At 42.7% G+C, this 13,217-nt stretch overlaps 1 protein-coding gene across 7 annotated transcripts in view; it reads left to right on the top strand.

Annotated features, from left to right (window-relative positions):
- The window catches only part of USHBP1 (USH1 protein network component harmonin binding protein 1), a 49,775-nt gene extending 37,869 nt beyond the window's left edge, over positions 1–11,906 (top strand). For 5 of the 7 annotated variants that reach the window (XM_072110324.1, XM_072110319.1, XM_072110331.1 and 2 more), the window contains 5 exons: positions 319–577; positions 4,984–5,166; positions 8,475–8,557; positions 9,114–9,236; positions 11,339–11,905. In XM_072110324.1, the coding sequence (XP_071966425.1) occupies positions 319–577; positions 4,984–5,166; positions 8,475–8,557; positions 9,114–9,236; positions 11,339–11,519 (829 nt within the window). In that variant the 3' untranslated portion in view covers positions 11,520–11,905. Of the gene's footprint in view, positions 1–318; positions 578–4,983; positions 5,167–8,474; positions 8,558–9,113; positions 9,237–11,338 lie in introns of all 7 variants that reach the window. The other 2 variants (XM_072110354.1, XM_072110345.1) reach the window with 1 other exon arrangement.
- Positions 11,907–13,217: the final 1,311 nt, after the last annotated feature.

Below are 13,217 nucleotides of genomic sequence, written 5' to 3'. Positions count from 1 at the left end.
AAGATAAGGCAGCACTCCTGGAAAAACTAGGTTTTATTCACCCAATGTGGAAGGTGCAACGTTTCAGCCCCTCAATGGAGCTATTTTCAAGCATGCTTTTAGTGGCTGAAACGTTGCACCTTCCACATTGGGTGAATAAACACCTAGTTTTTTTTCCAGGAGTGCTGCCTCATCTTTTTATTTCTTTGGTTATCGTCTGCTTACCCTGAGTCCGGTCAGCAGAGGCTTGCACCCACTCCAGGACCCTAGTCCCACTTCACAGTGCTGCTCTACCTTCACATTTGAGGATAAGAATACTATATGATTTTGTTTTAACAGCCCATATGCTCCCTGGCTCAATGATGAAGAAGAGAGAATGCTAAAAGATTATATTCAGTCTCTGAAGTGGGACCTGTCTTCCATTACAATGTCAGACCACTTTATTACTGGTACTTTGCATGCAAAGGAAGTAACTCAGTGTGCTGAAATGATAAAAGCCAAAGTGGATGATGCCGTCAGAGATGCAACAGATGCCTTACCTTGTCTCCCGGAGAAACCTGCTCGGGCCCAGATCATGCAAGATCTAATGTATACTAAGGTCAGGCCTAAATGTCTACACTTCCTAGGATAAATGCATGCAGATATGTGTAAAAGTGGTACAAAATTATTTTTTTGATACAGCTCTCTATATATATATTTGACATATTTTGTACTCTCGCTGTCAAAATGAATAGCAAATATACAAAAACACCAATATTGGTGTCATGGTTCCCGTTTTCAGTGCTGGGCTTAGCTAACTTAGCTAACTTTCAAGTAGGGTTGAAAGCTTGAGATGTTTGCCTAGCTGCCTCTCAATCATCTCAAAGCGAGCTTGATGTCCATACAAGTAAAATGTTTTACAGTCCAGCCCAGCCCACTCCAGTTTTTATTCAATCTTTTAAAAATGATTTGCAAGTTCCTTGAAGGGTTGCTCCTATCCAGATAGCTCCTGTACACTCCAGCACAGTAAATAACAAGTTCAACCTGACATTGAATCATCCACTTTCTTCATGTTAATAGCCGTAAACCGTTCTAGAGAAGAAAAAAAATGTTTTTTAATGTATCAGAATACATGAATGCCGGTATGTTACAAAGTTCTAGATCTCTTGGTATCATTTGTTTCTCTCTATAGTATAGAGTATAGTGATCCCACCAAATTTTGCTAGTTTACTTAACTCATTGTAATGCTGGTTCTTGGAATGGACATGTGACACAGGCGATGCTAATCCCGTTTCTAAGCTATCCCTACTTATTATCTTGCCCCCCTAAGTAGGGGGTAGATAACCTGAAGGCATACAACACAAACCCAGAAGGATAGCCAACAAGGCTTGTCACAGCAGAGATAGCAAAAAATAACCAAATCGCTATCAAAAGATAAAATCTAGATCAATATACGAGAATAAAGTAAAACAGTGTCCATCACTGGACTTAAAATGATTAACAGTCATTGGGTTACATATCCTGCCTGGCCTGCTCTTCCTTATGGGAATATGTGTCTAACTCTGTCTCTTCTTACCTGCCATAAAGTGTGCATGTGCTGTATCAATTCTAATTAAAGGCCAATGCACTTTCAGGAATTCTATCCCCAATCATTCTCTGCTGTCCTTGTCTATGAAAGACGATTTTCCCCACAGGAAGCTGCCTGAGCAAAGCTGTTACCAAGCTGAAAGACAGCAAATTATGATTTCTATATATGGCAAAAGTGGCTGGAGTTGTGTCCCTGTATCAGGGTGTTCAGAATATTTATACTATGCAGGATATCATACAGCAAGCTAGACAATACTCAGGAAATCGGTCATTACTTACCGGTAATTGTATTTCCTGGAACCACAACAGCACCATCACCGTAGAGAGGGGACAGGAAACTCTTAAAGCTCCACACCTTCCATCCATACCTCAGTGAATTTCAGAGACTGTACGAGACTTTAAGGTTTCATTAACACACATATACTGCTATTTATACTATACTTCTATTCCGTGAAAAAGAATAAGGTGAGACAAGAGGAAGAAAATCTTACCCATAAGAAGAAGGGAGGGTAATCCTATGATGTTGTCTTGGTTCCAGGAAATACAATTACCGGTAAGTAAATACCAATTTCCCCCTTAACCACGACAGCACCATCATCGGAGAGAGTAACAGAGAATAATTAGGGAGGGATTACTGAAGAAAGCACCCAGCGACCAAAAGTCAACTCATGTGCACCTGCCACATCTAATCTATAGTGTTTGAAAAAGGTGTGCGGTGAAGACCTGGTTGCTGCCTGGCATATCTGACTCACGGACACCTCTCTAAATTCCACCCAAGAGGAGGAGACTGCTCTGGTGGAGTGATCTTTCAAACTTTCTGGTACCGGCAAGCCAGCGGCTATATAGGCTGATGTGATGGCCATATTGATCCACATGATAATAGAAGCTGAAGAGGCCCCTTTACCCCTATTCTTTCCTCCATAGAGTGCAAATAGGTTATCTGACTTCCTCCACTATGCTGTTCTATCCAAGTATGCTATCATAGTTCTTCTAGTTCTATGGGACTCCTTCTCCCTGTCCAAGATGGGATTTGCACAAAAGGAGGGTAATCCTGAGATCTATGGAATTTTTATGCCACTTTTGGAAGAAAAGCAGGGTCAGTAAGTAACACTATCCTATCATCTGAATAGGATCTGAATGTCGGAGGCCTTACATGATTATGCTGATATTTACCCTACTCTTCTAGCCGATGTGATGGCAACTAAAAATATTGCATTGATAGTTAGCCACTAATCTGGACTTTCTTCCAAGGGCTCAAAGGGTTACTTCATTAATGAGTTTAGGACTACAGTAAGGTCCCATGGAGGGATCTTCTAAATGGTGTTAATTGGGAGGCCGTCCTAATAAATATTACTATCCAGGGATGAGAAGCTAATTAATTTATCAAACACGGAACTCAAAGCTGAAACCTGCACTTTAAATGTTGCTGGTTTAAGGCCCTTTTCTAAGCCAGCCTGCACAAAGTCTAGAATCCTAGCTACATTAGGGTGTTCTAGATTTAACTCCTGATCCTGAACTTGAAGAATGCCCTCCAGATTCGGTAATATATACCTGATGTTACTGACTTCCTACTCTTCTGAAGAGTAGATACTACCTTCTCAGAGAGACCCTTTTTAAGTAAGATTAGCCTCTCAAATTCCAGGCAGTTAGATGAAGTTGGTTGATCTCTGGATGAAATATTGGTCTTTGAGATAACAGGTCCAGAATTTCTGGGAGGATCCACGGGACTGAAGTTGATAGCTCTCTTAGTGTCGAAAACCAGGCCCGTCTGAAGCTTTTCTATCTTTTCGTCCGGTAAAAAGTATTTTTGACAGGCAGAGTCTAGTCAGATCCTAGGCAGATAGTCAGGAAGATTTTATACTTTTCCAGTGTCAAGGATGACTTCTGGGTATTTATTAGCTAACCTAGATGTTCCAATGTTTCCTGAACTTGGGTTAACTGTTGCCTTATCGCTTCTTCCGACTTCCCTAGCAGGAAGTCGTTGAGATATGGAACAGGGAGTCCTTGTCCCTTTCTTATATACTGCTGCCCCAAATGGCAAGGCCTGGAACTGGAGATGGACTAGTATTCCTTTCATCCAAACGGCTACCCTCAGATACACTTGAGAATCTTGGTGAATCAGGACGTGGTAATAGACATCCGAGAGATCTATTGATGCCATGTAGCAATCCGGGTAAAGGAGATCTTTAGTGGTCTTGAAGGATTCCAGCTTGAATTTCTCTATCTTGAGAAATTTGTTGCATGGTTTTAAATTTATCATTGTTCTTGTTGTTCTCTATTATTGGAACCATCTGTTTTTTTTTAATATGAAACATGGTTGAGTAAAGCCCCATAACACCTCCCCCCCACCGTGCCTCTGGCGTAATTTCTGTTCTGACCTCTTGTCCAAGCCCGAGGAGCGGCCAAACATAAATCCTCTGGTTCTCTTATTACTTCTCCAATCCCAATCTTTTCCCTGATGCTCTATGAATCGGGTTGAATCTACCTGAGCGATCAAAAAACCTCTCCCAGGACCCAGTACTAGGGAGCGTTTTTTATCATCTGGCGTCTTCCAAGGTGGTCACAAACAAGAATTCACTTTCACAGGGAATGTTACAAAGGTGATTCCTTGAGGCTAAGTTTCCACTCCAACCTTTGAGCCAAAGTGTCCTTCTGGCCCAGTTGGAGAGAGCTGAAGACCTGACCGACAATCTGAGAAAATCCACAGATGTGTCTGAGGCTTTCTGGGCATTAGTGATGTCTACTGGGAGCTGATCTCTTGGAACTCCATCTTTCACCTTATCTTCCAACTATGTTAACCACATTAACATGGACCTAGAAACAAGTAGCCACAATGTTTGCCTTACAAAGGAACCCATCTGCTCCTTTATCTAGATTCCTAAATCTTCTAAAGGGAGTGCTGCTTTCTTTGTTACCTTAGATCAGTGGTTCTCAACCTTTCTAATGCTGTGACCCCGCAATACAGTTCCTCATGCTGTGGTGACCCCAAACCATGCAACTCCAAGTAAAAACACAGTAAAATTGAGGCTCCGATGGCTTTAGGCGACCCCCGGTTTTTGTCGTTCGACCCCCACTGGGGTCCCGACCCACAGGTTGAGAACCACTGCCTTAGATATTGCTATATCCACTTTAGGGACTTTTTCCCAATGTACTACATCTTCATCAGAAAACTAATATTTTCTTTTAACTGCTCTGGTGATAAATACTTTTTTCTCCAGTCTTTACCACTCTGTCTTTATGAGGGACTAGAGATTTTTGTGTACCAGGAACACCTTCCTTCTTTTCTCTCCTAAACCCTGGAAAATGATTTCCTGAATCATGTTTCTTCTATAAATAAGATAGTTAAAAGATACGACACTGGTGATATTTAGAATAAGCTTGTCTTATCACTTACAACAGAACAAGTGAAGGTAACAGTAGATTGTTTTTCTCATTTAGAAGAAATTATCTGAACTGAAAGCCAGCCTGCAGTTACTTCAGACAGAGAAACGTGCTTTGGAATTGCAATGTCTGACTCAAAAAGAGCAAGAGAAAGCCTATATGCTTGTACAAGATAACCTGCAGATGGAACAGAAGGATTTGACAATGAAAGGATCTGAAAAAAGGAACTCGGACAAACCGGTAAAGCATGTCACCCTTCTATAAATGGGGTTCTCTCAAATTTATCTTAACTCATTTTGATGTCTAATATAAAACCACCACAGCAGTGAAACCATGACCATGGTAGGGATCAGTGAGCCATTCCAAGCTTGACACTTATTACGGTACATATTCATAGAATTTGCCTTTCTGTCCCATTGTTAAACATACGTAACTAGCTGTTAGTCCAGTTCACTTCTCAAAATGTTTTGCCATTCAAAGACAGGTCAGGAAGCCCACGTCACTGATTGGGTAGAGATCCAAGTTTGGAGCCCTAGTTCAGATTCCCACCATAAAAGGAAGTACTACAACACAAAATTGTCTGTTATAAATCATATTTATCATGCCCAGCAAAGTAATAAAACAAGCAATAATATCAATATTTTTTATATCAAAATAACACAGTTCTTCATTGTATTTGAGTTTAGCTTACTCACTCCATATATGATGTCTATACTCTCAAATCCTATCCTATATCCTTCAGAAACAATTATATGACTACCTACTGCTCTCTAGTTCATAGAACATCAGCTCTCCTACCCAGCAGGCTCATAGCTCCTAACCGTCCCATATACTGCGGTACAGCCCTGGTTTTTAGCCACTTTCCCTCCGTTCTGGGCGGTTGGGAGAATGTCCTGTACATTATAGCTGCAGAGAAGCTGAAGCATTCGGCCCTTCGGGAGGCTGATGGAGTAGCTCCTCCTCTTGGCTTACCCTGCCCCTCCTCAAAGTCACTTTAGCCCATTAGAAGAAAAAGTCAGACTGCTGCGGGGGAACGAGGGAAGGTAAGTAACAGTTTTTTTGTTTAATACCCAGGAACAGGGGAGAGGGGCCACAGTAAGAGGAGGATGGAGGACAGTGGGACACAGGAAGAGGAGGATAGAGGACAGGCCACTGGAAGAGGAGAATTGAGAACAGGGGGCCACTGGAAGAGGAGGATGGAGGACAGGGGGCCACAGAAAGAGGATGAAGGAGTACAGGATGCCATAGGAAGAGGAGGTTGGAGGACAGGAGGCCACAGGTAGAAGAGGATGGAGGACAGGAGGCTACACTGGAGGACAGGAGGCAACAGGAAGAGGAGGGTGGAGGACAGGGGCCACAGAAAGAGAAGGATGTAGAATAGGGGACTACAGTAAGGAGACGATGGAGGAAAGGGGGCCACAGGAAGAGGAAGATGGAGGACAGGAGGCAACAGGAAGAGGAGGGTGGAGGACAGGGGCCACAGAAAGAGAAGGATGTAGAATAGAGGACTACAGTAAGGAGACGATGGAGGAAAGGGGGCCACAGGAAGAGGAAGATGGAGGACAGGAGGCCAAAGGAAGAGGAGGATGGAGGATAAGGGATCACAGTATGAGGAGGATGGAGGACAGAGACCACAGTATGAGGAGGATGGAGGAGGAGAAGGGCCACAGTATGAAGAGGATGGAGGACAGCAGGCCACACCATGTGAGGAGGGACAGGGGTAGAAGTACAGAAAGCTCGGCCATTATAAGTTTGGGGAGATAAAAAGAAGTGGAGAACCAAATGTAAATGGAGAACAAAATTGAAGAGGGGGCATTAAATGTTGCCGAGTTGCATTAGGGGGTGTTATATGGGTTCATAGGGGGTTCGGCCACAGGAAGACGGCATTATAATATGTGGGGGCCATTAAGGTTGATATTATACTATGCTTTCGGGTGCGGCAATGGGCGTGCTTTAGAAAAAAGGGAGAGGGACTTTTTGTCCCTCTTTCTCTCAACCAAAAGTTGGGAGGTTTGCACTAAGGAGCCCCATAGCAGACACATACATACGGCACAGCAATGTCAGTATCACTCTTCGGTAGCCCATTGGTCCTATGTCCTTTAGACCCTGAGATCACTGTCCACAGTCTGTGGCTCATGAGCCCCAATCATGGCTTAGTAGCCCCCTGCTAATATTATTAATGCCTTGCATAACTTGTCTATGCAGAACTTGTCAGTTTATTAGATTAGACACTCTGCCACAATGGTTATTCCACATAAAAGTTGTCCAGATTCCAAGATATGATAAGCAAGGAACATGCGTCATAAGCTGCATATTATAGCCATATGACCAAGACCCTTTTTTTGCATCAGCTTAGCAAGGAACATCATCATTCTTCTGCATACAACATCTCTTGTCACACCCTCTTTTATCAATATCACCCCTTCTCACATGTAGTCACATTCTCTTATCAGTATCTGCTATTCTTCATGTGACAGCTCTCTACTTTAACACTGATCAATCAAAACTTAATTAAAGCTAGTTAATTTCTAGCAATCCTGTTATATATGGCAATATAAAGGGGTATTCCCATTACACCAACTTAATGTTATTGTTTATGTTATAATCAGTTATGCAATTTTTCCAAAATACTTTCCTTATGAATTCCTTGCGGTTTTCTAGATCTCTGCTTGCTATCCTCCTAAAGAAAGCATCTATGTTTACTTCCAGTGGACAGAAATGGTCACACAGGTGCACTGCTCGTTATATCACACGGCTCTGATTATTCTCTGTGTGATAACGAGCTGCACACCTGTGTGACCATGCTCAGATTTCTGTCCGCTGGAAGTAAACATAGAGGGGCAGATTTACTTACCCGGTTCGTTCGCGATCCAGCGGCGCGTTCTCTGCGGTGGATTCGGGTCCGGCCGGGATTCACTAAGGTAGTTCCTCCGCCGTCCACCAGGTGGCGCTGCTGCGCTGAAGTTCCCCGGAGGCGCGCTGGAATGCCCTGAAATTCACCGGCCTATACCTGGTGAAGGTAAGTGTAATTTTCGCTACACATTTTTTGTCTTAAATGCGGCGGTTTTTCCGAATCTGTCGGGTTTTCGTTCGGCCACGCCCCCCGATTTCCGTCGCGTGCATGTCAGCACCGATGCGCCACAATCCGACCGCGTGCTCCAAAATCCCGGGGCAATTCAGGTACAATCGGCGCAAATCGGAAATATTCGGGTAACACGTTGGGAAACCGCGAATCGGGCCCTTAGTAAATGACCCCCAGAATCTTTTTACAAAGTGAAAGCAAGCAGAGATCAAGAAAACTATGAGGAATTGATAAAGAAAGTATATTGGAAAATTGTATAACTTATTATAATACAATCAATAACATTAATTTGCTGTAATGGGAATACCCCTTTAAATACAAGATGACAACCTAGGTTAAGACTAAAATACTAATAGTTTTACACTTCGCTATATATGACACCAGGCTCTATTATACAATACTGTATATTACAGTAGCTTTTAGTATTTTTGTTAAGCAAAATTAAAATCCATATTATTTTTTTCAGTCTGAAAAGAAAATTCCAGGTCTAGATAAAGAGAGACCTACTTCATCTTCTACCATGCAGCGACTGATAGAGTCCTTAAAAACGTATGTATGCTTAATTGTTCTCTCTGCATAGTTGGTAAGAGCCAGCAGTGTATGCTGAACCTTATCTTTGACATATTTAAGGGGCCATGTGATCACAGCATATCGTACAATAAAGGCATACACTATTCATCAGAACTCTGCTGAGGGCTTTGAGTTGATGTAAGGGTATGTTCACATCTTGGTTTTAATCCTATTTCTAACTTACACATAGGATAAGAGGGATGGAAAATTGTAGCATACTATGATTTTCTGTACAGTTCAACTACGGCTAATTGACAAACTTGTTTTATTGTGTGTTAAAGGAAACCTACCACTGGTAGTGGTAGGTATTAGCTGTAAACACCGGGCACCAGCTCAGGGAGCTTACCTTTGCTAGTGTTTTAAACCGCTATATTGCGGTTTGAACACATTTTGATGAACAGCTACCTTGGGTCTAATTTACTGGCGGGCCTAGGCATTCCAGTCTGTGTCTGGATACAGGTACTACTAGATTAATGCAACGATAAGCAGGAATTGAGGGGTTAAATAAGCTTTTCAATATGCCTTTTCATTTTAGGAGCAGTGAAATGAAAGTAAAAATTGAAGATATCATCTCAGAAGTGGAACAATTGTCCTGTAAGGTCTGTGCTGACAATGCCAAGTCCTCACAGATGATCAAAGATTTCTTCAAAGCTCATAGGTATATAGATAAGGAATGAATATAATTGCTACTGAAATTGATCATTAAAATAGGAGATACCATGTAATTAGTTGTTATTTAAAATTTTGGTCCCCTTAGCAGAAAAATGTTGTGGTCATACACTATAATGAAAAATTGAATTGCTGCTAGCCCTTTAATCATTTTGACTAATGATTTTGTCCCTGTGGATAAGCCACAGGACAGAATATGGCTGCTGGTCACATCACATGTCCTGCACCTGCCTCTGAAGGTCATGTGATAATCACTATGTTTGGCTGTAATTGGTTGCTTGCAGTGCATCCAGTATGGCCAGTGTTGTGGTGAGACGTCATCTCAGTGGGGCAATGTGCAGTGATTATATACATAATTACTATGGTAACAGAGTAGGACAGTCTGTTAGATGATCACTGGGAGCAGAGCATAAGAGGGAGAAGCTGTTACTGAGAACTGAGGGATCATGGGAGTTGTAGTTGTGTCGGAGTTGTAATGGCAGCCATCTTGATGATAGCTCTGCCTTTTTTTTAGAAAACCCATAACATGTTAGGAATCATGAAAGCAAACTTAAGCTGTTTTGTGATGAATGACATTGTTTCATTCATTTACCTTATATACTCGAGTATAAGCCGAGACCCCTAATTTTACCACAAAACCTATAAAACCTATATTTTTTTTACTCGAGTATAAGCCGAGTTTGGGTTTTTAGCACATTTTTTGTGCTGAAAACTAGGCTTATACTTGAGTATATATGGTATTTATAATGTTATGTATTTTTGTATCATATTCCTGGAATACGCCTTTAATTTATTAATTTGAGTATCCTTCTATATTTTTTAGCCTCTATGAAATAAGAATTCTGCCCTCTTGCAGGGATGTTGCAAGAAGTAAAAGGGTACCAATCTCCTTATCAGAAAATAGGACATAATTATGGGTACTTGTGATGTGCATTACCAAGAAGTTTGTTTGTTAACTTTAATTCTGTGGTCACAGCTTCCTAAGTTCTTTTCTCCATTGGAAGGAGGGAGGGCATGGTTAGATGGCATAGAGGCCCCACATCCAGGTGGACTTCCCATCTACAGAGTGTCACAAAAAGGTTGGGACGGTGGAAGACATTTGGAAATGCACATTGGATTGAAAAACTAAAAACATATGTCGTAGTAATATTATTATAATTAATTATTAATATTATTAAGACTTTATTTTCCCAGAAGGGAAATTCAAATGTCTTGATCAGCTCAAACACACAATATAAAAAACATTTACATTAAAATACATCAACACATTAATACAATAACATCCACCCTACGACTGTGACAACTTTTTCTCAAGTCTTTTAGCCGTAGCAAAAGGTTATCTGTCAACATGATGTTCCAGTTACCCAGATCACGACCCACAGAACCTGCATTTCTAATGAATTTATCCAATCTTGTTTTCTCTTGCAGTGTTATGTTTGAACCCCAAGCCGCTGCTGCGAAAAATAAAACACTCTCCACGACACATTTATAAAACCCCCAAAGTGCTCTACTGCAGACATTAAAAGACTTTAATTTCCTTAAAAAATTTAATTTTCTCGCCCCCTTTTTCAACTGCTCGTCTACAGGATAATGCCAATTTAATTTCTTATCCACTTGGATCCCCAAATAGCTGTATTTGGATACCATTCCAATTTCTATGTGTCAAATATTTCTCAAAACCCAATCCAATGATGACGAACTCGGCCTCCTACCCCTGGGGATAACTTTAAAATCTTGAATTCCAATTTTTATTGGGTTTCAGATTTCCCTGGAAAAATTACATTCAATATATGATTCAAGTAATTTTCATTCATTATTAAAATAGGTTAGCACTACAGCCTTGCAGCACTGGGTCCTGGATTCAAGTCCCATCCAGGTGAAAATCTGCAAAGAGTTTGTATGTTCTGTACGTGGTTACGTAGGTGTCCTCCGTTTTCCTCCCACACCCCAAAAAACCTACTGGCAGGTTGAGTAGATTGCGATCCGCATGGGGACAGGGACTGATTTGGCAAGCTCTGTGTAGCTCTGCATAATCTGTGAACCCTATATAAATGAAGAATTGTTAATTACTATCTTCTATTTTTAATGCAGGAATCTTTTTCTGACATACCAGAACGCTTGCAGAAAGTACCAAGAGCAGCAGCACAAACTGGAGTCTCAGGCTGATCACATGTCACAACAACAACAGCAACAGCTACAAAAACTTAGGCAAAACCTGCAAAACCAGCAAAAGAAAAAGCTTCAAAGGGACAAAGGGGAGACATCCCTGTGATTGAGAATATGACATCTATCGCTTTCTGGAATAGGCATTACTGAATAATATAATAATTTACTCAATAGTACAAATAGACACTTTGTAATAAATATAATCAGAGGAATATGATTATTGCTCCACATACATGACACTTTGTACTGAACTAACATTTACCTATAACATCACAGGATCACAAGGGGCCTTTGCCTTTTACTAAAAGTGTATTATACGCCATTGCAAAAGTAAAGCAAGTCATCAAATGATCACATATCAAAGCCGCCTTGTTGGACTAAAACAACACTATAAAAGAATATGTATACATTAAACTACAAAACATCTAATGCATATACATGATCATATTTCCATATGTATGCACATCAGCAATAATGGATTAAATCTTGCTTTTTATTTAACCCAAATGGGATGATTGTATTCTTGGTGCTCTCACAATTAACATATTGGGCATGCATTTAGACTCTGCTTTGAAAACGTCTTTTTTCATTGCTGAAAGTTTATACAGCTGTGAAAATGTTAACAAAGCTGCTTACACTTCCAGCAACAAACAAAAATGTTTTCAAAAGCACCTGTCACGGTTACACCCGCGATCCTCGGTACGGTTTGAGGGTGCACCCGTGCCTGCTGCCACGGTCCCCGCTCCCCCGGCCCTCACTTACCTCTCCTGGCTCCGGCCTGCACTCTGGCTCCCAGCGTATAGGCCACATGCTTCTTCCCTGCAGTCGCGCACTCCCGCCACAAGGGGGTATCCTAGTGGCCTTCCGAGGTCCTGCCAGCCGTCCTTCCGAGGTCCTGCCAGCCGTCCTTCCGAGGTCCTGCCAGCCGTCCTTCCGAGGTCCTGCCAGCCGTCCTTCCGAGGTCCTGCCAGCCGTCCTTCCGAGGTCCTGCCAGCCGTCCTTCCGAGGTCCTGCCAGCCGTCCTCCCGAGGTCCTGCCAGCCGTCCTCCCGAGGTCCTGCCAGCCGTCCTCCCGAGGTCCTGCCAGCCGTCCTTCCGAGGTCCTGCCAGCCGTCCTCCCGAGGTCCTGCCAGCCGTCCTCCCGAGGTCCTGCCAGCCGTCCTCCCGAGGTCCTGCCAGCCGTCCTCCCGAGGTCCTGCCAGCCGTCCACCCGAGGTCCTGCCAGCCGTCCTCCCGAGGTCCTGCCTGCCCTGTGTCCCTACCTTGGCTGCCACCGCGGGCCTAGTCACATCCGTGGAGCGACCTAGTGACTCCCCGCCGCAGCAAGACCATCCCGCTTTGCGGCGGGCTCTGGTGAAGACCAGGAGCTCACTTAGACTCCGCTCCCGGGTTGCTGCTAAGGTTGTTATCCCCCGTGGTGGTCCAGGGAGTCCACAGACTTTAGTCCAAAGGGACTATTCCCCCACAATGTGACAGCGCACAAATGCATTGTAACATGAAAACGGATGCTATCTGACGCATGCATCTAAACGTGTGCCCAAAACGCCACACCTGAATGAACCCTCAGGGTGTGATCACACATGGCATTTGCGATGCTTTTTTACTTTTTACCGTGCGTTTGGCTGGTGTGGCTGCTGAGGCAGCAGAAGGGGAGACAGTCTAACTGTGAAGCTGCAGCATGGAGGGGCTCTTTTACCAACCCCCAAAGCTCTTCTGACCCTTCTTAGCATAATTTTAAAAGTATATTTTCGAAGGAAGGAGGCCATGGATAACAAATTACCACAGTCACTGGGGCTCACTTACTT

This window comes from Engystomops pustulosus, chromosome 1 (assembly GCF_040894005.1).
Source record: "Engystomops pustulosus chromosome 1, aEngPut4.maternal, whole genome shotgun sequence".
NCBI classification, from domain to species: Eukaryota; Metazoa; Chordata; class Amphibia; order Anura; family Leptodactylidae; genus Engystomops; species Engystomops pustulosus.
The sequence above is the reverse complement of the archived record's forward strand: the minus strand, read 5'-3'. Positions and strand labels throughout refer to the sequence as shown.